This window comes from Oculina patagonica, chromosome 7 (assembly GCF_052425735.1).
Source record: "Oculina patagonica isolate OP01 chromosome 7, crgOcupat, whole genome shotgun sequence".
Classification (NCBI taxonomy): Eukaryota; Metazoa; Cnidaria; class Anthozoa; order Scleractinia; family Oculinidae; genus Oculina; species Oculina patagonica.
Window position 1 is genome coordinate 32,839,417 of NC_135764.1, and position 24,996 is coordinate 32,864,412.

Sequence of the window (24,996 nt, forward strand, 5' to 3'; positions counted from 1 at the left end):
CCATGGTACTTATAGCGCTTTCTGCGGACAGTGTTTGTCAATTTACATTTACTCATTACTGCAAGTGGAAATAGAAGCGAATGACCAAAAATTAAGCGTTTATTCATGTGTAGTGCTGGATTGTGCAGCTGACAAATCAACAAATGAAAAAATTTCCTCCGAATGGAAACTTCCGCAACAAAAGCCTCTTTGGCGTATAAGTGAAGTAGAAGAAGAAATTGCTTGAGAAGTAGAAAATACATGGATCAGGAACCGAACAACACTTCTGTGGTCCGGATGAACGAACTCAACTCAATTGCCGTGGCTTAGAAAAATTGTTGGAACCGTTGGAACCCATTATTATTTTCCTGGCAGGACGCCACCACGATAAACTTTTCTCAGGTAAGCTTATTTATTTCATTATTCATATTCCTCTTGCATCTCATTAATGCCTTATTATAGGAAATTAACGCTTGTGTTAATTAAGGTATTTGAAATTAACGCGAATTAAAGGAAAAGCTACTTCCCAATAAAGGAAATTAACGCGAAAGGGGGAATAACTTTTAAAAATTAAGAAAATAACCCCTTTAAAAAATTTTTTTTTTTTTTTTTTTTTTCTCCTCTTTTTTTTTTTTTTTTTTTCTTTTCCCCCTTTTTTTTTTTTTTTTGTTCCCCTCCGGGTGGGGGGAAAAAAAATTTTTTCTTTTTTGCGTGAATAATTTTTTTTTTTTTTATAGGTATTTGAAGGACATATTTCTGGTAATACTGATCTACAATTTTACAATTCGAGAAATTCACCTTGCCGAGGATAAAAGTAAATTTGTCTGAAAGTTTTCTCCGCGGACTTCAGTGTGAAACGATGACGGTCCACGCAAAAAAAAAAAAAAAATACATGTATGAAAGAGGCAACTGCAGGACACGGCTATATCTCTCAGATTCAACCAGTAAAATCTTTTATAGAGTGTCTTAAGCTTCTAATTCATAAATTTTTTTGTAATTCAAGTTACAAAAATGATTTGATATCGGATTTGCATACGAAACTCTGGATGAATTTTAGACGCGTTTGCCAAACCCGCTAGGGGATGCTGGGGATCTACGCGATCAGGAAGAGACCCAGGTCAGGGAATCACGAACTTTTACACAACCATGGCCAACGAAGGTACGATTTTTGCTATCGAAACTTGAAGGCATGCAAATGAAATCATGTTTGTTCAAATCAATTGGTTGCCGGGTCACAGTTTGGAAACATGCAAGTGTGTATTTGTTTTGTAAGTCTTCATTTATACTTTTTGTTTATTCTTTACTAAGAATACACCCCCCCCCCCTTGGGGAGATACTAAGATTTTTTTTTTACAGGGAGGCCCCGCCCCGAGGTCCAAACCCTTACTCTTCCATACACCATTTTTGACAAAAACTATCTAAATGTTAGTTTTCCCTGCCTGTTGTATACTCCAACTAGTAAATTACTTACCCTTATTTGCCTACAGCCTGAAAAAGGTACCCCTTTTGGGCGGAGCCTCTCCGTTTGGTAGACTATAGAGAGTAACCCCCCTCTCCCCCCTATTCAAGTAATGTTGTGGGAGACTGATAAGGGTTTGGGGGCTAGGTTGAATATCCCCTTATAGGCAAACTTATTTCGATCACATTTTTGACTGATGAGTAGTGGGGATGCATGAGCACGCGCCCAGCACGTCAGTGTGGCCACTGATGCTGGTGTTTGGTTGTGTTAAGGGTGCTCGTCCCTTCTCTTTTCATATCTTTGTAGTGGGCGAGTGATCCGAGGAACAATGAACAGCTCCACTCCTCAAACTTTGATACTTCCGGTGATGTATCTTTTGTTCAATCGGCCAACCATTCAGATTTAAAGCCAAAATTTTACTTATGTCGTCAGATGATCGGATACTACAGATGAAAGTACAATCTTACTCGTCTATTGCTAAATACTTTTTTAAGTGGACAAACCTTTCAGATGTTGTATGCAGCCGTCGTCTTGAGCAGTATCGCTCCAAAAAAAACTAAAAATGTAGCGACAATCTTGTTCCAGAGCACCGACAGCCGACAGAAACTAGCACTGAAAGCCCAGGGGGGGGGGGGGGGGGGGGTACTCGGGATTTTAAGTTACGGGGATGATCGAAGGATTTTTTTGGGTTCGAAATTTTTTATTCCGGGATTTTTTTTGGGTAGGAAAATTTAGCGAGTATTTTTTGATTGAAGTAGGGATGTTTTTGGGTATTTAAAACAATCTGAAGATTTGTGGTAGTGCTTTGGCTGCATAGTTCTGCGAATAAAGTACAAACAAACGTGTTTTGCTATTGATTTTTGAGGGATCAGTTTTCGATCTAGGGATTTTTTTTGCGTTATGTTGGAAGCCCTAGGGATTTTTTTAGGTCTTGCCCCCATTCGATCATCCCCGTCATTTGAAATCCCGAGTACCCCCCTGGGACTGAAAGGGTGTATTTTTGGGACAGCGACAACGTTTCCCTCACCACATAGGCGACAGGTGGGTTGGAAACGAGCGACAAAGCGACATCAAGAACCCCCTTGGCAGGACTCAGTACCCTGAAGCCCCGAAATCAAATCGTTTTATTTTGAAATATATACTTAACACCCCACTCTACAACTGACATTTTTTTAATTAGAAATTCTTTAATGGACTAATATCCCTCAGGTTACATCCTGTTCTGAAAGTGCCTTTGTCTAAAAGAATGTGCGTAAAAAAGAATGCCAGATAGCCCAGTAGATCGATACTTTTCAGTGAGATAAAGTAATTACACTATCTCTTGCAGAAATTTTTTTCATTCTCTCTTCCCACGCTTGCCACGGATTAAGCCATTTGGTCAATGATTTCCCATAGCGGTTATCTGCGAGGTCATCAAACTCGTATGTCAAACTTGTTTTAGCTTGTTTTATAGCTAGTGACAAACTTAACCGCTTCCTCGGGTTGCTGTCTGCATCTTGTAATGGACGTTAAAAAGGGCAACCATACTGTCAGCGTAACATTTGTTTCGGAAACAGTTTTTACAGACCATGTAACCATTTGTCTTATTCACTGTCAAATAAACCTGATGAAGGCCAGTCCTTGGCCAGCCACAATGCCGTGGAAAACTATAGGGCTGGTCAGGGTTGGTAGAACAGTCTCACTACGGTCAATTTTTTTTGCTTTATTTTAGTTTTCGTTGGCCAAGACCTTTTCTATAGAGCGAACGTGACAAATTCGATTGTGTACGGCCTCTTGCATTGGTTTTGAAAATCATTTTACAGCGTTCTTGAAGTGCCTGATTTACTGTGATAGAAAAATTCGAAAGCCCCTGAAGTATGACCTTTATCGCTCACCTCTAGTTGATTATTACAAACCTGAAGCAGATTTACTGAGGATTGCATCACTCTGAGCTGTGGAAACGGAAAGAGTTTACAATGGTTAATGAGCTCCGGAAATGGTAGTTAAGTGTCATTAGAGCGTTGTACATGCAGCTTACTTCATTAAGAGCCTTTCTCTTGACTACCTCTTACCGTAAACCTCTTTGGAATGCTTTGTACAGTTAATGCCGACTAAAATCTTCAATCATATAAGGACAATTGTGTACACACGTGACAAGAAAAGGCGTTGTTGCATTGGCCTCCTCCGTTTTTAAAGGGCTGTGCTATGTCACGCAATTTTTAGGCAATTTCGGCACTGACCAACTGGTCATAGAATTTTACAAATCCAGCAGAAAACACCACAAAAAGAAAAATGGAAGATCCCCGAGGAGCCCTGCACACCCGCAGGCACAAACCGCGAAAAATATGGACACCAAAAGACAACAGATCAATCAATCGTCCACCCCCAGCCCCCACCGACCGAATAAGAGAAAAAGACCAAAAGAGAGACAAGGAGGACAGGAGAGAACACACCTCCCAAAAGCCCCCAGAGAGAGCAGAGAGGCGGACCGGACCCCCAAAGGACAAGAGTGACAAACCGAAAGACACCAACCACTGCGCCCCGCCCCCAGACTGGCCCGGGAGGCCATCGACCCGGCCGACGCCGAAATGAGCCCCCCCCCGGCCCCGCCGGCCCGGCGCGGACGGAGCCGCCGGAAGCGCGCCGCGGGGCGCGCGGCGGGAGGCCTCAGATAGAGCGAGCTGAAGCCTCAAGAAGCAGGGGCGAGTTGAGTTCCGCGATGCTTGAGCGTGAGTATTGCGGGTTTTTTGTGGCGTGAACAATAAATTGTTGTTGTTGAATTTACTGAAATGTCACAATAACGGCTTAAAATTGTAGAATAACTCAAAAGAAACACAGACATGCCAAAAAGGGGCATGGATGGGCAAGTTTCGAGAAGATTAAAACGTATTCTGTTCGGGTAAATTTGAAAAACGTCGGCCCGACTTTTTTTAAGTTTATCTCAATTTGTATGAAAGTGTCATTAACACTGCTCGAAAGTTATCCTTGTTTATTATGTGACAGTGATTTTGCCAATAAAAGACTTTAGCTCTTCCAAATTGAGGTTTAGAGCTCTTAAACGAAAATAAATTTAAAAACCTAAAATACCGTGCCCTAGCCCTTTTAAAAAGACAAATTTGTGCGGCAATACAGTTAGGTGGTGACAAGCGGGAGTCAAATCTAAATTGACAGATCTGAAAATTAGCGTGTTTTCCCATGAGGAGAGCCACCCTTTCAATTTAGTGAACTCTCTCTAAGACGGACGCCCTCGGGACTAGCTGTAGCTGTCCGTCTTACAGATGTCCGTCTTAACGAGAGTTAAGTTACAAACAAACATGTGAAATTTGGCCAGGTTGGGACAACAAATCCTGTCATAGAGGCGTCTGTCTTGAGAGAGTTGGGTGTACTTGGTGTCGGTGTCCCCTGGACGCCTGCAACCCCTACCGTGCACCAGATCACGAAAGCCGCTATTTTTACGACCTTACCAGACTACAATGGGCGTCAAAGTCCTTGAGACAGTTGGATGAATTGATACTAATTTAAAATTCCCATTTTTTCACCTTAATCTGCTGCCAGACCCTCCCCCTCCCCCTTTCATTTGTACTCAAACGAGGAAGCTGAGATGAACAACATTGTTTGGGGAGGGGGTATTGAAGGGGTGAGGGGAAAATTTGTCGGTACAAAAGTGCCGACTGTCTCAACACTTTTGGCGCTCATTGTACGATGCTCCAAAACCACACCCTGTCTAGCGGCATATAGCTTAATAACGGGGAGAATCCCTGGCAGTGCCCATAAAGCGAAACAGTTATCGGCCTTTGTAACTTGGAACCATGTCTCTGCAGTTTAGGAACCTCCCGTGAATTATGAAATAATACCATAGCTCTCTTGTAAAAGATCGTTCAGGCCCCAAGAACCCATATATTTTCAGAAGTGAAAAGGAAAGTGATTTCCTTGCCTCCTTCGGTAACAAAAATTTCATTGTTAAAAAGTTATCTCCTGTTTTACTGATGTCAGACTATTGTGTCTCGTCAACATGGACAACAAAGCAAACATTGAACATCGAAACCAACACCAATCACATGAAGGTTTGCGTTAGGGCACCTAATCTCCGATCCAGATTGGCAGCTACCCAATAACGAAATTCTTCTGAATTTGAACTACTGTACATTATAACTGAAAGGAAGTTTGCGTGTTTGTGGTCGCGAAAAAAGGTGGTCGAAGAAAATGATAAACAAATTCTCCAAATTCGGGAAAATTAAGTGTCGGGAAGTATGAGATCGCAAAATTAAGTTGTAGTGAGAATTTAGAGTGGTAAAGTATCTTCAAAACATTTTATACGTGATGGAAGGGTTTCGGCTAGCGTTAACTGGGATTTGGGCCAGGAACGTGCATGGTATGTATTTGTTATGATAAGACTATCGCACAAAAGCTGACGCTAACTGCTGTTTTATCACCAAGATAAGCAAATCAAAACCCTTCCCAACCAATGAATGCACATAATTTTAAATATTTTATCAGTTGTTTATTTAATATAAAACTTACACAGTATGCAATACGTGTTTGTATAATCAAACAAATAGCCGTTTTTACACGGATCTTTAAGTGTAATGAAATTGAAGTTATGCTAACAACGAACCTCAGTTACACAACCATTAAATTTAAAATCGCATTTTACGATCGTTGTATCTTAGAAAGTCCTGTGATAAATATATTCTTGGGCTCTCGACTTAAGAATATAGATTTTCCATTATATTTGGTTTTGAAAACATAACAAAAACGATACATGACGATTTGTCACTCAAGTGAATCAAAAGCAACCGCGAATAGCTACTCTTTTGTCTCGTAGATTATGCATAAACCGTACACGGTACGTGAATTACTAACGCTGCTCAGCTCAGCTGGCCCAGCACCGTGAACCATTGTATGAATTACGTATACATTCCGGAGATAGTCCCCAATACTTTGTACTTGATAGAATAGGTGATAATTTTACCGATAAGTGGCTTGTCATATGTGGATGAAAGATTTGAAATAGAACTGTCCTGCAGTTCATGTATCATGGCGTCTTCGTGCTGATAAACTCAATAGCTCACTACTCATACTCCTCCCAAATGTATTCTCCAAGGTCCAGATCCATCAAGTTGTCTGAAAAAGGGCGGAAAAATGATACATTAATAAAAACATAAAGCAAAAACAAACAAATACAGCTTTACGGATTTTTTTTCTTGAGCCTTCCGTGATAAGAGATTACGAGATCGATTCGAGCGGCCTCTCAGGGAACATTTCTTTGAAAGTTTTTTCCTTGCATGCAGTGCGTGGTCCGAATGAGTCGAGTAAAAGATAATTTCAGACAGCGGATCTTTCAAGGCGACAGAGCGAGGAAGTATTAAATTGGATAATCCAGGTTGTTTACATTAACAATGAAAGCGAATTATTATTTGTAAACATGTTTCAAAACGACAATTGTTATCTTTCTACACATCTTCAAAATTCCCTAACTCGCAGTTCACGAAATATTTGTGGTGGAAAATACGAAACAGGAGGAATTGGGATTAGCCTTCCGCTAAATATTTTAAAAATAAAGGATGGAATATGTAAAATTATCAGACCTCCCAGAAATCGGAACTGATGACACTGATCCCCGTCACACAATAATAGTGAAAACTTCAAGGTGTACCTTCATTATCAGAGAATGAGTCAAAGCAAAATCTTGGAAGACCTGCAAGACTCAAACCGTCGTCAAGTCCTGGGAAAGTTGGAAGAAGTTCATCTGTAGCTATTCTTTCCAGGCCTTCAGGTGTCGTCTCCAGAATCTCTGTAAGACAGTCGATGTAGACTGCAGCCAATCTGATGGTCTCTGTTTTCGAGGGCTTCTTCTCTCCAGGAAAAAGTGGAATTAAATCCCGGAGTCTCTCGATGTGTGCATTAAGAGTTTGCACGCGGGATCTTTCACGTGCGTTGGCCATTCTTCTCTGCCGGCTGACTCCCGTCAAGCGAGGTCCTCGCCTCCTAGTTTTCTTTTTTCCTTGGGTGCTGTCAGGTTTGGCTGCTATTGTGGCCTCCATGGATAGCTGCTATGTGATGAACTGCTCACTAGTGATATGTGTTCGAACTGAGGCGTGGGTATCTCTGAGCGAGTTACTTATCGCAGCATTCCAGGGCTTGGCTTGTCAGCTGGGTTTCCATTTTGAGGAGACATCAAAACGGAACTCATCTGACACGATTATATAAAGTCCAGAAACATAAACACATGATATTACCCAAGATAACGCTTTTTTTCGTGTTCCACAATAACGTGCGTGCATCTCGTGCTAAAACTCCTCTCCTTTACGCACATTTCTGTACAAGGACAGCAACTTAACATCCACTAATATTTTCCTGTAGTTGTTGTTCGATGCCTGTAGGCCCTTTTGCTTCCATTTAATTTAAAATGTGAATATGTTCCATGATGATAATACGGTGATGATGTTTCGTGGGTCGTGCATTGTGTGGAATCGAGATTGAACTCCTCCGCAGTATAATTAAAAAACACTTACGGACTTGCTGTTATCGCTAGCTTTAAAATCTCTTTCCTTAAACGTGCCGTTTAAACAAAACGATATTTCAAGCTTTTTGTTTTCGGTTTGGAAACCCTTACACGTTTAAGCACATCTGTGCCATCGCTTATATGAGCTCCATCGAAAAAAACCCTTTGGATTTCTATCAGTAGTATCAGACGCTGTCACGATACGGCTCACGACTGAAGTTACACACATGCTACCACGTTTACAGGTGACTCTTTGACCCTGCAAAGTTTATGTTTTATTCTTGCCGTGTTTATTTGTTTTAAAAACACCAGGTTTAAAAGGATTTTTTATAATCACGCAAAACACCATCTCTGAAAATTGTCAGACTAAGAAAAATTCCATTATAAATTTAAGTAGGACTGGTTTCCTGTAGGACAATCCCACCAACTTTGATGATCTTTGATGTTTTAAAGGGTCTGGTAAATTGAAAAAAAGAAAGAAAAAAAACTCCCTTGCATGACTTAACTGATGCACACGCCCAACAACAACTGTTGCTTCCAACTTGGCATGATATAAACATTGTTTGAACTGAAAAAAATACTCTTGTTTGAAAGAGTTCGTTGGTTGTGTTATATTTTCTAATGTAGCGTGCACTCTCGCCGGTCCAAACGATTGCTATCCAAACTGTTCATCTCGCAAAATGAAAAGTTATTCTGGGCTGATTAGGATGCGAGACGTATCTGAAACGAAAGAAATAATTTTCTAAACGCGCGATGAAAACATTTGTTTGAACATTCCGCTCAACACTTGTTCAAATTAAACGGTCATGGCTTTTGCCATACAGTTTTAATTTAGCGGCGTTTATCTTTCGGAAATGGACAATATCCTGTAACATTAATCTGAAAGATCCTTCAGGGGACATGTGTTTAATTAAGACTGTGTTGTGCGAGATTATTTGTAAGCCATGGAACCCAGACTTGAGGGGCATAGTATAAAACATGGACTGGACTCTGGATTTGGACTTTGGACTCTGGACTCTGGACTCTGGACTCTGGACTGGACTCTGGACTCTGGACTCAAAAAAACCTGGACTTGCAATGAAAAAAAAAAAATTAAAAACAAAAGGAATTAAATTAAATTATCCACACGATGATTTATTGAAATACAGACCTGTGTTAAGGCGATAATATAAAGGCGATTTTTGTTCTATCAAAACTCTATTTCTTCTAGTCTCTCTCTCGCAGCCGTATAGGGATGACACCGCTGAACGCTCCCCAAGAGGGGGAGCGTGTGTGACATCCCAAAAAATGCTGCGGAGACTGCGCGTCAAAGTATGCGAGTGTGGAGGTTTGTTGTAACAGAAAGAATGAATTGCTAGTGTTCTCTGAAGTGCCTACTGCCTTATCCTCAGATGCTGTGTAAGTGGAGCCCGCCCGAGACTCTTGGGTGTAATAAAGTTTAAAAAAGGAGGAGAAAGATTTAGGAGGGGGGAAGCGGGGAGGGGGGGAGGTTCGGAGGCCATTAGTGGGGGAAGGAAGGGGTTTTTGGGTTGCGCCCTCCCAATGGGGGAGGGGGGGGTGAATAAAGGGAGAAGAAAGGGTAGTGAAGTTTGGCCCTGATTACACCCCCTAAAAAATATTTCTAAAGGGGTGGCACCGAAGGGAATTTTCTTGTGGTGTATTTTTTTTTTTTTTTTTTTTGTTTTTTTTTTTTTGTAGTGGAGTAATAGTTTTTTTTTGAGTAGATTTTTTGAGTAGGTTTGAGTCCAGAGTCCAGAGTCCAGAGTTCAGAGTCCAGTCCATGTTTTATACTATGCCGACTTGAGGAGCCAGTATTGCCGTAAACCAGATTCTTAGATATCTTGATTCGATGCGTATAGGTTTCGGTGCCTACAAAAACATTGATAACATAAGGGCACTTTGGAAATGAAATAGCTATTTTTGCATAATTTTTCAAGGTAACGAAAGCCGGAACCTGCTAGCAAACAAAAAGGTTATTTTTAATATTTTTTTAAACGTTAATTTTTTTAATGTGAAAGAAAAGATACAAACTGAAAATATAGTTCCATGGAAGCTGAAGATATTAAGGCTATTAAATTGATAAGACAGTAAAAACGATGTTGCACGATTCTCTATTTCTAACAAGACGTGCCAAGATTTTTTGCATGTTTCTTTGTAAACTCAGTAACCAACTAAACTAGAGTTATTTTCCACAGTTGGCATTCGACGAAATTTGACCATCGCTTTCGCCTCTTATCGTAAAATTGTATTTCGGATCGTACCAGTTGATGTGTCGATAAGCTCTCTGCATTTGATTTAAGCCTTTGTAGTCATTGTAGATAAGAAACGTTTGCCAAGAAAACGTTGAGCGGCGGTGGAACAAAAGATCGTGGCACAATTTCGGGTCACAGGTGTGGTCGAAATGGTCGACCTCATGTAGGACTCTGCAATATTCCATGAGAAATATTGGTTACCGTTTTTAATTTGGCAATAAATGGGGCTCTTTCTATACGTCTGTGGTTGAGGTCTACGTGTGTGACAATTCAAATGAAAGCTATCAAGCAGTATGTCATTTGTTACTGTTTCAATATATATATTGGGTTTTACGTTTTCCAATTTTCAACTTGGCCACTCTTGTGAGTGAAAGGGTTCATGTTAGAAAAGGGAACATACAAGTTATCATTACACTCAGAAGTTTAGTGGATCTCACACCTAGGCAGTACAGATTGAAGAAATAAACCAAAATAATTTTGGCAAAGCAATAGTACCCACTTTCTCAAACAGGATATTTAACTTGTTTCGAGTTTCCAAGATATTCTAAAGACACAACTGACAAATTGAAATGTGTATCAAACCAAGTGATACGAAGAAGAACTTGAGGTTGCGTTGTACATTTGATTATTATAAATTAAAATGCGGTTGTATTTTGGCAAACCCTTTACGATTTTTAACGTTCGTTACCTATATAAATGACCGGTCATTTATGGCAGTTTTATTTCTGGCTTTACAGGAAACCGCAGTTGACATAAACTGTGGAAATGAACCTTACACATCCCACCCATTGTCATTCAGTGGGTGCAGTTTACACTATAAAGGCTCTAATTAATAAGCTATCTTCAGGACAAATGGGTTGATTATCTAGGTTGGTAGTCTTTGCTGGTTGCACTTTAATCGATGAAGAATACCCTGAAAACATCCCGTGATTTTGGGATGTGATTGCATTTGGAATATATCTTCCGTGCAGGTGTGTTATTCTGGTCACAAAATTCCCCGCTAATTTCACGATCATATCTGTTGTAAAATCAAAATAAGAGATATCGCATACAGTTTCACTTTACGTTTAATTAAACACGCCAACAAGCCTGGGTTTGATTTTAAAACGTCCAGAAATTTCCACGATATTAACCCTTTAACTTTAAATAATCGAAAAGTCAACAGAATATAGTTTGAAAATTGGCTTTATCACCGCTTAGAACGTTTCGACTCTTACTCGCGACTAAATTGCCTGTTGTTGTTGTTGTTGCCTTTTTTTTTGTTTTCTTCAACCATGAATCTCGTTCTCGGAGAGCTACGCGAGGGTAAAAGGACTTCAGGGGAATCCTTAATTTCACTTAAATGAAGAATCACTGACGTGTGAACAAATGAGTCTCATTATCACGACATACACCAAAGTACAGTCATGCAAACTTGTTGCGAAACATTTAACAAAGTGCATTATCATACTGAGTGTAAAAGTACCCATGACTAGTGTTAAATGAGCACTTACAAAGATGATTGAGAAGATCCAGCTAATCAGGCGTTTTTCTTTGGAAAAAATGAGTCAGGGCCCTTACGTAATAAAACAACGTGTCAACTACATCATATATATCTTCCAAGGCCGACTGAGAAAATACCAGTTCAGCAAAAATATCAAAAATCGATAATATACGCACGTGAATTCAGCGGTAACATCAGTAAACACAATTTGGCTTAATGCGTTAATACGCTGAATGGAAGTGCCCAAGCTAAACAAATAAATAAAATGAGAGCAAGGACCAATTAAACTGTCCGCAGATTTGTGTATCCTGGAGGTGCTCGTAATGCTAGGTTAAACACATCGAAAAAGACGTCATTGATTTTGTTAGTCCATGTTTACAGGTCATACTGTGAATAAGGGCGTTTTGTCACAAGAATTAAAATCAACATTTTTTAAAATATCAAGTTGTTGTCCTATCCGGTCATCGTTGTTGTAGTTGATTTTTTTTTACCTCATGATCTAAAGCAGGGATCAATATTGTTTTGCTTAATCTTGGTTAAGTGCCAAAATGCAATGCTGACAAACCGTGTGCTAACTACACAGACTGATTCAGCCCGCCTAGAATGAACCAGGGCCACCAAACGTAGGCGCTGACTGCGCCCAGCAAGAAAACAGCAAATAATGCAAAATGGGATCGGAAATTGCGACTGAACTAAAACGGGCCATTATGAACTGCAACCGACATTAAGGATAGGGGTCCCGGGTACAAAAATTCTTATTTGAACGATTTCAAAATCCTGACAAAGTAGTTTTATCATTTTGATTGCATTGATTATGGGAAATAACTGTCGAGTTTCGATTTGATCGCTAGATGAGCGTTTTACAACCGATACCTGCACTCACAGCTCCCGTGTTGTTAAGCCGTTATAAGTTGCAAACAGTTCAACGTGTTTTGAAGTGGTATACTAGAAAAACACCCAAAATCTGCTTTAAAGCATAAGTCGCAATTTAACAACAACAAAACACTCCTAAAATAACTCATGCATGCACACAAAGAAGGTAAATATGTCTATGTCAACATTTATCGGAGAAATACTAGTAGTGGAGATATTTGTAAGGTTGATCAGCTGAATCTCATAATCCACTCGGATTCCAGGATAGTTTTCGTTAAAAAAATTTACTACGCTTATCTGGTGCATGGCTCAATCAAATAATGGACAAGGGCTGTGAGTTCTTCATGTGTGACTTGGTCAGCTCAAAGAATACAAGCTAAAACTAGACAACAACATAACATGAGACTGAAGGGCGTATAACCAATCTTTACTTTGTTTGTGAACAATATTTTCCAGTCTTTTTACATGAATACAAAAAATACAGCAAAATACAAGCGTGCTGTGCTGTTGATATCTTGACTTCGTCGAGACGTGGTTCCGCCTACTTGGTCAGTCGAAGATAATGTTTCTTCAGGTATTCTTCAAGAATTACGCCGCAGCATAAGTTTATCGCCGAATAGCAATAGTTGGTAAATTTAGACGAGTTTACTTTATGTTGTTTACTTAGCCTTCGTTTTCTCACGCGCGAGGGGTGTTTTGTCACGATAACTTGTTTAAGTAAGATGGATATCATTTATTAAAACAGTTAATAGTTCAGTTTAAAAAAAAAAACCTCAACACTAGCCTGATCCGATAACTTAATTACTTGCACGCTAATGTGCAAAATTACTTCAGTTGCACATTATCCTTATGTGAGAAAGTTCGTGAAATCTGTAAGGTGTTTCCTAGAATTGAGACCTAAGGGGTGGCAGAAAACGTCAACAATCTGCTTGATAAAAAATAACGACTTCAAAATGACGAGGTATTTGATAACGTTGATATTTCTCACGGATGAATGAATGGTGCATTCCATGCACTCAAGAAGCGTTTAGACCATCCAGATCTTCTTCTACTGTACACCTGATACTTTGGTTACTTTTTGGACTTTTGATGTTTCAAAATACTGGCGATAACTCGTTCCCAGCGGTGCCACTTAAATCGTCCTCTTTCCAAAAGAAAACTGTCAGTTCTGTGACAAAACAAAGAGAGAAACAATCTCAGTTTTTAATTATCTTCCAAATCAAAAAGCTTATCTCACTCTGGTTAAATTGCTGTAAGAGTCGAGCAAGTATACAATATATTTTAATTATACAACGGTGTAGTATTTCCTTCATCAACCAAATTCTTCCCGTAAATGAAGCTTTTCTGTGGCTATAGTAAATGATTTGTTCTCAGTAGAAACGAGAAGTTTCAATAAAATGACAGCATTTTCCGGTTTACAACAAAGAAACAAGTTAAATTGCACAATAGTTACTCTACCTCCAGTTTCTACGTCAAACGGATCAAACTCCAAAGAGGACATTGACATGTCTTCGTCCAAGCTTTCTTGTCCCACCAGCGCATGATGATCACTCTCTTCCATGGCCAAGATCTCTGTCAAATGCGAAATATACAGCGCTGCGAGTCGGATAGTATCCGTCTTTGAAGGCCGTTTTTCGTTCGGGAACAGTGGAATGAGATCTCGCAAGCGATCTATACTCTCGTTGATCACATGGACGCGATTTCTCTCCCGCGTATTCGCGATTCTCCGTTGCTTACTCAGTCCAGTCAACCTGCGTCCACGCCTTTTTGTCTTCTTCTTTGGAGTTGTTTGTCTTGGAATCTCGTCCTCTGTAACTTCGCTGTCCATGTTGTTGCCTGGCTGGAGCTTAATTTGCTTTAAAAGATCTGTTTTCTTTTAAAACGAAGACAGCGGTACAGAAGCTGGATTGTTGATCACTATCGCCCAGAAAGCATTTTTGGGCTATTAACCATCGTGTCAAACACGTCATAGCTGGAGCCTTCTTGACTGCGTCTCGATGATATTATTATCCAATAATTTAAATGGCTCTTGCTTAAAGAGAAAATAATCCAGTTATTGAATCTGCACATTCTTCACTTCGGTTCAAACCTCAGCGGGGATGTTGGGAGTCGTGCAGTCATGCAGTAATGATAAAAATCTACTCCTCCATAGTCTTAATCTAAGCAAACATACCTCAAAGGGTCACCACCGTTTACGAGATTTTGTGTCCATGTTATTGGATATGTTCCTTGTGGGGTGTCACGGAAGTGGCACTTTGTAACCTTCTATCAGCAGCTAATCCAAAGTGTTACTTGATAATAAATTGTGGTATGTTTATTAGCAGCAATGCCGAAACACAATTCCTCAGACTACGTCAGAAGACTTAGAGTTTTCCTGTTTATGAAGGGAAAGGAAAATTGTTTTCACCTTGAACTTGGAACCCAAAACATAGACCTTTCAAAATATCATTTTAATTCCACTAATTTGTGGAAGTACTTACAGTGGTTGTGGTTTTAATAATTTTAATTAAAGTAGCACGGGGCAAAGGGGAATTGGGTGTGGCAGGGATTAAGGTACAGGGACCCGACTACGTAAAAAATTAATCACACTATCTAAGTCTAGTTTTCTTTTATGTTCAACCTTGAACACGCATTTTTCCTTTAAACACATAACTGAAGACGGTTACAAACGCTATATGTGTGCAGAACCCCTGCAATTTCAAGGAACTCGCCCAAGGAGTGTATGAAAGTTATCAGTAATTTCACCTACAATAGAATCCCACTATCAGAAACTTAGGTTATCTCGAGCTCCTTGCTATCGCAAACAAAAGCCCGTTTTCCGTGGATCAGTTTTTTTTTTATTGTTTTGTGTTATTTACACCCACGGTCACCACGGGCTATCTTGATCACTTGCGGCTATTTTCATGTATTTTCGAGCTTCTTGCTATCTCGAACGACGTCTGAGGTCCCTTGGCCCTAATTTACACCTTTTATCTTGAGCGAATGGGCCGGCCCTCAAAAATTTGAAAATATTTTTGGCAATGTACCCACTTCTAAGGCCCAGTACAAGGAGGCAGGGCGACGTTCAGGCCTAAATCTAGCTTAGCCCGGGTTTTTTTAAGTAGGGTTACTCTACGTATCTGTCTACAGACCGGATAACTCAGCCGTTACTTTAAGTTAACCTGGTGATTTAAACCCGAAACGAAAAATTATTTTAGAGCCAAAACCGATTTTCGTATATTAGTTTCAATAAAATTATATTTCATTTACAAAGCTCACTAAACATCCCAGACACGATTTTTTCTTTAGTATGGAACACATTTCACAGGAAAACGATTTTCTTCCAAAGCGAAATGAAACAATGTTTGAATGAACAGGATGGTTTTTACTCGCCATTTATTTTTTGTCGGTATTTTGTAAATATTTTGTTTTCTGAAAGCCAACTTTATTTATAAAGTACTGATGCCCAGGAAGCCCCTAATTATTAGTAGCAAACCCTTTATAAAGGCAAGGCATAGCCTTCCTGATAGGGTAATAATAACCCCAGCGGTCAGGAAGGATTACCTTGACTTGTTTGCTAACATTTAATAACATACGAAGCTGAAAGTACCAGTGCTTGGGGTAACATTACTGAATGATTTTCCCGGGGGGGGGGGGGCACTCCCATACATGAGCTATATAGGTATGTGCCGCTGTGAAGGGTATGGTTTTCAAGCAGTTTAGTCTGGGATAGGGTATAGAAATCAGAGAGTTTTGGTCTAGAAAAGGGTAGCATTTGCCGGGAAATCGATCGACGGTATGACGAATATAGTCCAGAAACTCGGAAGAGAAAGAGGCTTTCCTAAACGTAAATAAAATCATCGCGGCATCGTTGTTCACAGATGGGTTTCCATTAAAACAGTGATAATAATACAGTTCTAACAAAATGCAAGTCTGGGATAGGGTAGGGATTTTCAGTGTCTAGTCTAGTATAGGGTTGAAAAAATCAGCTGAACATGGTCTGGTATAGGGTAAGGGCATCAAATTCCCAGCGGCACACCCCCACCCAAAAATATACCGGGTGCCCCCCCCGGGATGATTTTAGGGTAAACCTGGTGTTAGGGTTACCCTATCGTATAGACTCTTGGTTTAAGGCCATCGTAACTTGATTAAAAATATAACACAAACAGCGGTGATAAACATTATGAAAAATCGCATTTTTATAAACTTGACGTTTCGTTTGCTAAGCTACATACATTTTCAAAAGTAAGACCGTTAAAATTTTGGCAACTATGTATATATTGTTATGAAAGGGGTCTGGAACCGAGACTGAGACAATTGATTTTCAGCAGTAACTTAATATTTACATTTAGGTAAATAAAGTAACAACCTCTCACTGCCGATATTGGCATTTAAAGAAGGTTGTAGTTCATGAATGTATAAGGTCTCTTTAATCTTGCAGTGGAAGTCAGTTTTGCCTGACGCAAGGATTTCAAAATGATCCCTATCGTGTTGTAAATAGTAGTCATGTACGTAATTACCTTTGTTCTTTTTGAAAAATCGCGGCCTGACTGTGTACGAAAGTGACTTACGATACTAATTAATGAATTAGCTTGAATTGAATGTCTTTTGCCTGAAGGTATTTTTGCAGTTTGTTGATTTTGTTGGTGAGGTATTTTTCGCGTTGGACTAATGATTGACGTGCCAGAGGTCAAGGATTCAAGGCAGATCATTGTGAATTTTCGTGTTGTTTTCTCGGGCAGAACACTCTACTCTCACAGTGTTTATCCTCAAACACTCAGTGTGGACGCGACGACCAGGAGCCCATACAATTCCTTTCAGGTCGAGTGCGCAGCAATCACCAGTCATCTCATACTGCAAATAAACTTAGTCACTTTAAAACCCTCAAAATCCTCCGAAACTTCGAATGTATATTAAGATTGACAAACGGCAAAGAGTTATTAATGAACTTTTAAGGAAATAACATGGTCAAGATTGGAAAGGTCTAAGACGGGTTTCGAACGATGACCTTGAAAAAAATGCAGCCAAATTTTTCAATTCAATAAGCGCCAACCTTGCATGACGCAGTTCTTTGACGGAGTTCCTTTCCATTCTGTTTGTTTTGTGTGTAAGCAATAGTTACCAGCTACTATTTTTCTATTATTTTTTCTATTTTTATCGGTGTTTGTAACTTATGACAATGATTAACGATCCTAATTCATGAATTGAACGCCCATAGCCCGAAGGTGATGTAGCGTTTAGATGCTTTGCTTAAATAGGTTTTTAGCAATTAATCCTGATGCACATTGCCTTAATTTTACTTTAGACCTGTTGAGTACTGCACTTGGCGCATTTCGTTTTTGGCTGTGATGTCATAGTGCGTTAAAGTACGATGAACTTGGCAAAAATTGTTACTTCTTCGGCGATGTTTGACAATGTAATTTTCCTTGTATTTTAGTAAAGTGCTCTACAAGCTCTTAAAACTTCCTTTTTGTTTTTTTCAGTTCTGGAATGTTAAAATGTAGACATTCCAGTAATACCAGCCAATCGAATTAAGGACAAACCGCATAAACTTTTGCCCGCAGGAAAAACAAGGTGAAAACAGCAATTAGACATAGCATCAACATTGCGACACATCTTTTTATCGTTTTGGATTAAAGTAAACTATTTTTTTAATTTCTTTGTCACTTTTCCAAGTGTCATTCAACGTACCTATTAAGACGTGGTTTTTTCTCACTGATTAACTGCATTGGGAGAAGCTAAGCTGTAATGTACCAAGTTTGACCCATTGCCCGATCTTTCAATTGCACGAACAAATTTTCTAGGTACAATGCACAGTAAATTTCTCTCAAAGGTCCCCAAATACTTCATCATGATTAGAGAAAGTGACTCTTATATTAAAATGATGTTAAGTAGTAGAAAAAAAGTGAATCCACATTGAACACTTTTCAACAATTGATCACTTTTTCTGGTTACAAAAATAAGTAGAAAATAATTACGTGTCTGACCCTCCAGCGTCACCAAGTTTAGAACTCCTACGGATACGATTGCGTTGGTCTTGTCTTCTTTCGTTCACAGCCATCTGGTATTGTTTAGATATTATTGAATTTTAAAACATATTGCTTTAACGTAATCTGATTTATTCTTGGTTTTCATGTTACGTCATAAAATTCTGAAATCAAAATTCACTAGGCCTGCTAAATTTTCGTTGTCATTAGGCGAAAGATAAACTAAAAATATATATTTTTGCAAATTTCCAGATCGATAGTGTCATTCGTTTTTAAAACAGAGCATTTTGAATATTTGGGTTCTCCGTCGTATGTGACATCAAGCTGAGTGCCGTGACAAAGCTGTTTTGTTTGAAAAAGGCCTTTCCTTTCCATTTTGTGCAGAATGAACATTTCAGATATAATAAGTGGTGTTTATGTGAAAGTGTACTAGCTCTTAAGCCAAGGATGGCCGCTGTTGTAAACAGAATTGAGTTCCAGATGGTTTCTCTGACATCACGGCGGCCATTACTGTGTCCCTCAGCAGGACACAGTGATGGCGGCTCCATACTAAGCTTTATAAATTTGCGTGGAAAGGTTCGGAAAATAACTCGCGAACGGTACACCGCACAGACCTGAAATTGGAGAAATTGTTTATCTATTTATCATCTATAATATTTGAAATTCATAGCTTCTGTAGTTGAATGGTTTCGAATTTATTTTTTGATTGCGTGACAGTGAAAACCAGCAATACTAAATGATAGTTTAAATGCCTTTTGGTTAATTTCTCGATGTCATAGAGCGTTTAATTCTTCATTATATTTGAAGTATAAACTAATAAAGGCCGCCGTCAAATTTGGAAGTTTCTGGCGGTAAAAGGTATAATTGATGATTAGTCACGCTATAATATAATCAACAGATTTAGGTAAGTTTCTCAGTCTTTATTTTTATTTCGTAAGACATCAACATTGCATCTGTTTGTGCAAACTTGCCTTGAAATTGTCCCTCTTTTCGACGTCGATACAAGAGTCGCCCAATTGGGCTGGATGGGGCATGTTACAATTTTATTTTGTTCGCTATCCAACGAAACGATCTATAACATAAGCTGTGGGCAACCTAAAAGTAACCTAGACGAGTTAAATATATGAAGAATATAAATATCTATATTTAATTACCTTATCCTGATTGATTATGGTCAACCACCCCGGTTTTATTTTGCGATATCTGTCTTCAAGGAAGTGTTCATGTTACAACTTATTGACTTGTTATCAGAATACGAAATGCCATACTGAAATTTAAGTCTTTTTTTAAGGGGGATTCGGTTGCGAAACAAAAAATCGCGGTCTATGTGACAAAGCGAATAAAGTTTTTGATGAAAATTGAGCACAAGTTGGCTAAAAATCAATCCGCAATAAAATGAAATAAACTTTACTAATTGGTTTCATTAAATAATGGATCGGTCAAATGTGTTCTGGAGTATTCCGTTACACCGTACATCAGAATGGTAATAAAAGTAAGCATTACTTGAATCGTATAAAAGTCATAACGGATTTTGCACTATGCCACCATGTAGGCATAGACATTACCATTTTCATAACACCCAGTGGATCAGTATGCCTGTTGACCTAATTATAAGTTACCATGTGAAAATACAGTATCTAAGGCTTTCATGTCGCTTATAGGCATATTTCCGTTAGGTCCAGTTTGAACAGAGGGCGTTGGTCAGTATGAATGTCATAAAAGCATAACAAACACCCTCCTCCAAATACAACATCAACAACAGAACATTTTAATTCATACGAACACGAACATCAGAGATAAATATTTCTATAGTTAGTGCTTGGTACTGGGCTCCTCTTTGCAGAGATAAATAACTGAGAAAAGTACTGGGAAACTCTTCCGTCCTTCAGGCTCTTTTATTCACGACAGTTTTTACGACTTCTCTATGAAGAAAATGTGTGGTAAAGACAAACAGGCGTACAAAATTTGAAAGGACAACATGCGAACAGGTTCTAAAATTGCCTTTGACCATGGTTCTAAGATCTTCTTTAATTAGGAAACACAAGATTAATGTTCATTTGAACGTCGAGACTCTAGCTTTACCTGAATTTTAACACCAGACACTTCTGCTCAGCCCCCATTTACCGGTATTTGATTGGACAATCAGTCATCATGGTAGAATTGATGTTCACTTTAGTTAAAAGTATTAAAAAACAAACAACACCATATTACCGTGCTGTTGGACGGTAGGCTATTTTATTTCTAAGGTTTTATAGCGTTTTACAGACGCATTATAAAAGGTAGGAAGATCTTGCACAACACAGTGTGTGTAGATCATCAAAGTAATGCTCAGTACCTTTCCGGTATTCCAAAGGTCAGACACGACTTAAAATGTTTTGCCCACCAACTGAAAGTTTTGAACCATATTAATTTACTTGAGGTTTGTCGGCTCAGTCTGTGAGTGATGGGGTGACTTCGGAATAAAATTCCAGCATACTTTCTGCAAATAGTGAACCGACACGTCGAGTCAGGCCGCAAGATAAAGTGATGACAGGTTCAAAGGTTTCCATAATTTGGAACTAAGAATTAAAAACTGTACGTTAGCTCATCTTAATGTACCAAAAATCCTTTGGGTATACAATTGGTCACAATAACTGAAAGAAATCGAAACTTAATCCATATGCTAGGGGTACTTCAACAAACCCACGCAACGAATTAGCGGCACTGCATGCTGAGACGATCGCCTGACCTAATTTAAGGTCGTATCAGAGTTGTAATCAGTCTTTATTGGGCAAAATAAAAGTCATTCAGTGATTGTCTGTGGGTCTCAGACAATTAAACTTGTATTCTTGATTTTCATGTATTTTACCGTTTATTTTACGGTGTATAATCAAACTGAAACTAAGATCAATGAAGAATTTTACCGTGACGTTTAGTCTAGATGTAACCCTTTACAAAAATTTTGAATGCTTTTGGTACTATATGCATCATTTCCCGCCACTTCCTTTTCAGTATTGATATTCTTCATTTATATAAAGACGTAGATCCTGTAAAGTCTGGTCGGGCCAGCCGAACGGTTGTAAAAATCCAACTCTACCCTTTGCTCGGGACCGGTAGATCAGTATTTCGGTAGTTCTGGACTTATCTCTACTTTTTTCATATAGACACACCCCAAAATGGTCTTATTACAATAAGTTTTAATGTGTACGTTTCCAAACTTTGCCCAGTTAATAATCTTATACAATAGTATAAAGACCGGTAACGATATTGGATGGTGTAATACGCCTTGTTAACCTGGCTGGTCGGAAGTACTTTTAGGTCAAGTTGACCGTCTGTTTGTAAACTCCGTTTTAATAGTATCCACTAGTGGGTTAAGTAGTCTCTACATGTGTTCATTTACGTAACCATAAGGCAATTAACTTAACCGCTGGCAACTGAATAGTCAACTTCTTTCGATTCCGGTTAATCGCACTATAATACGCCCCCTTTTTTTAATGTCTCGGGTGAATCTAGAAAAATCTTACACAAAAATAAGTGTAGTGGCCGCATTTTTGGCAAAGCTAGATGCAAAAAGCTAGGCAGAATTCCCTATTAAGCAGGATAATCCCGCAATGGAGAAAGACTTCTAAACTCCATTCCACCTGCTTTTAATTTTAACTTAAACAGAAGAGAGAAGCCGAAAGAACTTGATAGTTCGTAGAAAAATTAATCTTTTTGGCCACCAAAATAGTCACTAGATTTTTCGGTGAAATAATTGTCTAAGATTACGTCGTTGTTCTTTTATTTTCTTGCCGACTCAGTCGAGCACCGTAAGCCTCGTTGAAAATAATGATTGTAAAAGTGGTGTGGGAAGATCCATTTCCGGAGATGATATCCGTATAACTCAATATTCCATTGTTAAACCTGTCATCACGACATTATATAGTAAATCAGAGTGATTTGTCGTGGAATCGAGATGATTTCTTTTCTTACTGAAGCTATTTCATAAACCGTAGTGACCTTTCGTTTGTCCAAGAGTCGAGACAGTTAAGAGGAACAACTAAACTTATTTTGCGTTGTCGTGTAAAATTCTTTTATCTGACACACTGCGTTTTCAGATTTTTGCATCGTTTCTTCCTTAAAAAAGGTAACTGCATTGTTGACTTGGGAACGTTCACTTTGTAAAGGTCATGTTCTGCCAATTACAGTGTTTGTATTTTGCTTTATTAGTGAGTCCATCCTGCTGAACTCGCACGAGATTGTCGCGTAACTGGATCTAGGAGATCATTGGACAAAGTGGGAGGAGATTGTTTGTATTGATCTTGTATTAGGTGGAACATTGTTTGCTTTTGTTTATATCTCGCATGCCATGAGACAACACACATCACTGTAATGCTAACTGCATCACCAGAGCCAACAAACGTCACGTAAAACTCCAAATGGGTAGCATAGGAAAGAAAGACAAGGACATCAAGCCTGATAAGAACATCAAGAGAAAAACCAAGCGTCGGCCACCTCGATTGACGGGTGTCAGCAAGCAACGTAAAATGGCAAATGAGCGAGAAAGACGAAGAGTTCACGCTTTGAATTTGCGCATTGAGAATTTACGCGACCTTATTCCACTATCACCATTTGAAAAGCGACCGACCAAGACCGAGGTTATATGGATGGCGGCAACGTATATTAAATTTCTCACAGACTTGCTGGAAAAAAGCGACAAAACTGCTGACAATACATCCGAAACTGCTGATGATACTTCCGAGAGTTTGGATCTAATGTTTGTAGATATGGCAGGTCAGTTAAGTTTCCGTTATATGTTAATTCTGTTTGGGTACATTTTTTAAAACTGTGTGATAAAGGTTTGGCTGTTGTAAATTCCCGGTATCGAACTGAGTATGCTGTGTTTTCTTTACAGTGCCCGATATTTTTGGTCTTGGTGAGTGTTCAGCAGTGTCCGAACTGGATCTCGAAGAAATCTTATTTCTTACAGGTAATTTTTCCATTTTATTAATGTTGCCCTTGTGCAAATAGTTCTGGCGATTTTTCGTTTATCTTAAACAACTTCTGGCTTTTCATGCTGTTAATATTGTTTACATTTTGTTGTTTGTAGACTCTGAGGCATCCTTGAGCGAAAATTGACTTCCTCTAGATGACTAGTAGCTCAATTACCGTTTGAAGAGCCACTTGAAGACAAGTAGCTGATGATTATCCAATACAGACGATTAATTCATCACTTAGCTGGCTGGAACACTTTTTAAAAATAATACGGAGATGTGTGTATATAAACTTAAAATCCATTTAGTGCTTTGGAACAACAAGAAACGTTTTGTCATTAATGTTAAAAGGCCGAGTTATAAATTCGTCAAATTTAGAAATTAATGACAATGACAAAGACGTCAATAGCCCACGACCTTGCATGACGTTAAAGTTTCGAGTTTGAGGAAGATCCATTTCACGTTTGAAGAGCTTGTAATTATATGCATTTTGTAAAATAAAACCTTGAATTATAGCTTGAGTCATAAAACGGTTGTCTTCTCTGATAACGACGTAAGCCTTGTGCGCCTTTTTTGGGGGAAAAGCTAAAAAAACAAACAGGACTGTGTAAAGTAAACACACCAAGGCTGTTTTTGTTTCTTCTTGTCATGGATTATTGCTCTAATGTTTTCTTTTTCTTACCTAAACCGTTTGTCTTCAGTTTTTAAAGAAAAAGGAAATGCACCAAGTCTTTTAATAGTTTGAAGATATTTTTAGCCCTTGGCGGATCCGCAGGCCTCCCAATAAGGAGGGAATAATCAGGCGGCTTTATTGAGAATATATACCCAGCGAGCGATGACAAGTCGTTTCAATTGGCTAATCACGGAACTTAAAGTGCATCCTTACACAGTAGATAACAAACGTATTTTATAACTGCACGGAAAACAAGTCAGTGCGGTTGAAAGACTCAAAGCATATTGCATCTAGCAAAAGTATTTTCGCTGTTAACGATCTCAGTTTAAAAACTTGATTATTTTAGCTGGTGACACGCATTTCCTTCACGAGTATAAGGATATGTTCGGATAATTAAACATCACTGCGTTGAGAGAAGTAAGATAACAAATTCTTTTATCAGAAATTCTCCGTGATGTCTACAGCAGCTGCCAATACTGGAATGAAATCTCTGGTGGAAGGTATTGATTCAACCGCCAAAATATTTCTCACAGCAACAAAACAAAACCCATTCTAAAATTGCCGTGCGTATCGGTTCAGTCATTCCACATTTGCAACAGTCTGGCAATAGCTTCCAACCCAATTCCTTTGCGTTAGAACCCCGCGTTACATGGCTTAAAACAAAGATGGAAAAGTCTACAAAAGAACAAACAAAAAGCCATTGAACACATGTAAAAGTGGGCATACCTTGCAGATGCTGCATGACTCGGTGACTACACACGTTTTTAAGAGATAAACTGAGGTAAAATAGGATTTCCATTCTCTGATGACTCGTCGTTGTTTACAGTGACCTTTTCGCTTGTTAAGTAGTTTTACTGTAAAAACTGTTTTTATCA

The 24,996-nt window shown here is 38.9% G+C and overlaps 3 protein-coding genes across 6 annotated transcripts; 1 reads left to right on the forward strand and 2 right to left on the reverse strand.

Annotated features, from left to right (window-relative positions):
• The first annotated feature begins 1,139 nt into the window (after positions 1 to 1,139).
• On the forward strand, positions 1,140 to 23,978 carry LOC144660274 (protein lin-32-like). 3 transcript variants are annotated; one of them, XM_078520883.1, is made up of 4 exons: positions 1,140 to 1,232; positions 22,685 to 23,248; positions 23,370 to 23,444; positions 23,565 to 23,978. In XM_078520883.1, the coding sequence occupies exons 2-4, from the start codon at positions 22,894 to 22,896 to the stop codon at positions 23,591 to 23,593; spliced, it is 459 nt and encodes a 152-aa protein (XP_078377009.1). In that variant the 5' UTR covers positions 1,140 to 1,232; positions 22,685 to 22,893; the 3' UTR covers positions 23,594 to 23,978. The 3 variants fall into 3 exon arrangements, with proteins under 3 accessions (XP_078377009.1, XP_078377008.1, XP_078377007.1); XM_078520882.1 differs by lacking the exon at positions 1,140 to 1,232 and adding an exon at positions 21,732 to 22,601; XM_078520881.1 differs by lacking the exon at positions 1,140 to 1,232 and having other exon boundaries at positions 21,732 to 23,248.
• Positions 5,903 to 8,074, reverse strand: LOC144659940 (T-cell acute lymphocytic leukemia protein 2-like). Its single transcript, XM_078520473.1, has 2 exons — positions 7,074 to 8,074; positions 5,903 to 6,541 (listed from the first exon to the last, which is right to left on the reverse strand). Exons 1-2 carry the CDS (start codon positions 7,459 to 7,461, stop codon positions 6,489 to 6,491), a joined length of 441 nt encoding a protein of 146 aa, XP_078376599.1. The 5' UTR covers positions 7,462 to 8,074; the 3' UTR covers positions 5,903 to 6,488.
• On the reverse strand, positions 12,937 to 14,829 carry LOC144659774 (transcription factor 21-like). Of its 2 annotated transcripts, XM_078520277.1 has the most exons (3): positions 14,704 to 14,829; positions 13,989 to 14,562; positions 12,937 to 13,698 (listed from the first exon to the last, which is right to left on the reverse strand). In XM_078520277.1, the coding sequence occupies exons 2-3, from the start codon at positions 14,356 to 14,358 to the stop codon at positions 13,625 to 13,627; spliced, it is 444 nt and encodes a 147-aa protein (XP_078376403.1). In that variant the 5' UTR covers positions 14,359 to 14,562; positions 14,704 to 14,829; the 3' UTR covers positions 12,937 to 13,624. The 2 variants fall into 2 exon arrangements, with proteins under 2 accessions (XP_078376403.1, XP_078376402.1); XM_078520276.1 differs by lacking the exon at positions 14,704 to 14,829 and having other exon boundaries at positions 13,989 to 14,659.
• Positions 23,979 to 24,996: the final 1,018 nt, after the last annotated feature.

Excerpts from the sequence above, each read along its gene's own strand:
- LOC144659774 (XM_078520277.1), bottom strand. The coding sequence starts at position 14,358 with ATGGACAGCGAAGTTACAGAGGACGAGATTCCAAGACAAACAACTCCA. Across the intron at positions 13,699-13,988 it reads GTTTGACGTAGAAACTGGAG|AACTGACAGTTTTCTTTTGG; the intron begins GTAGAGTAACTA and ends GTTTTGTCACAG.
- LOC144659940 (XM_078520473.1), bottom strand. The coding sequence starts at position 7,461 with ATGGAGGCCACAATAGCAGCCAAACCTGACAGCACCCAAGGAAAAAAG. Across the intron at positions 6,542-7,073 it reads CTCATTCTCTGATAATGAAG|ACAACTTGATGGATCTGGAC; the intron begins GTACACCTTGAA and ends GCCCTTTTTCAG.
- LOC144660274 (XM_078520883.1), top strand. The coding sequence starts at position 22,894 with ATGGGTAGCATAGGAAAGAAAGACAAGGACATCAAGCCTGATAAGAAC. Across the intron at positions 23,249-23,369 it reads AATGTTTGTAGATATGGCAG|TGCCCGATATTTTTGGTCTT; the intron begins GTCAGTTAAGTT and ends TTTTCTTTACAG. Across the intron at positions 23,445-23,564 it reads AGAAATCTTATTTCTTACAG|ACTCTGAGGCATCCTTGAGC; the intron begins GTAATTTTTCCA and ends TGTTGTTTGTAG.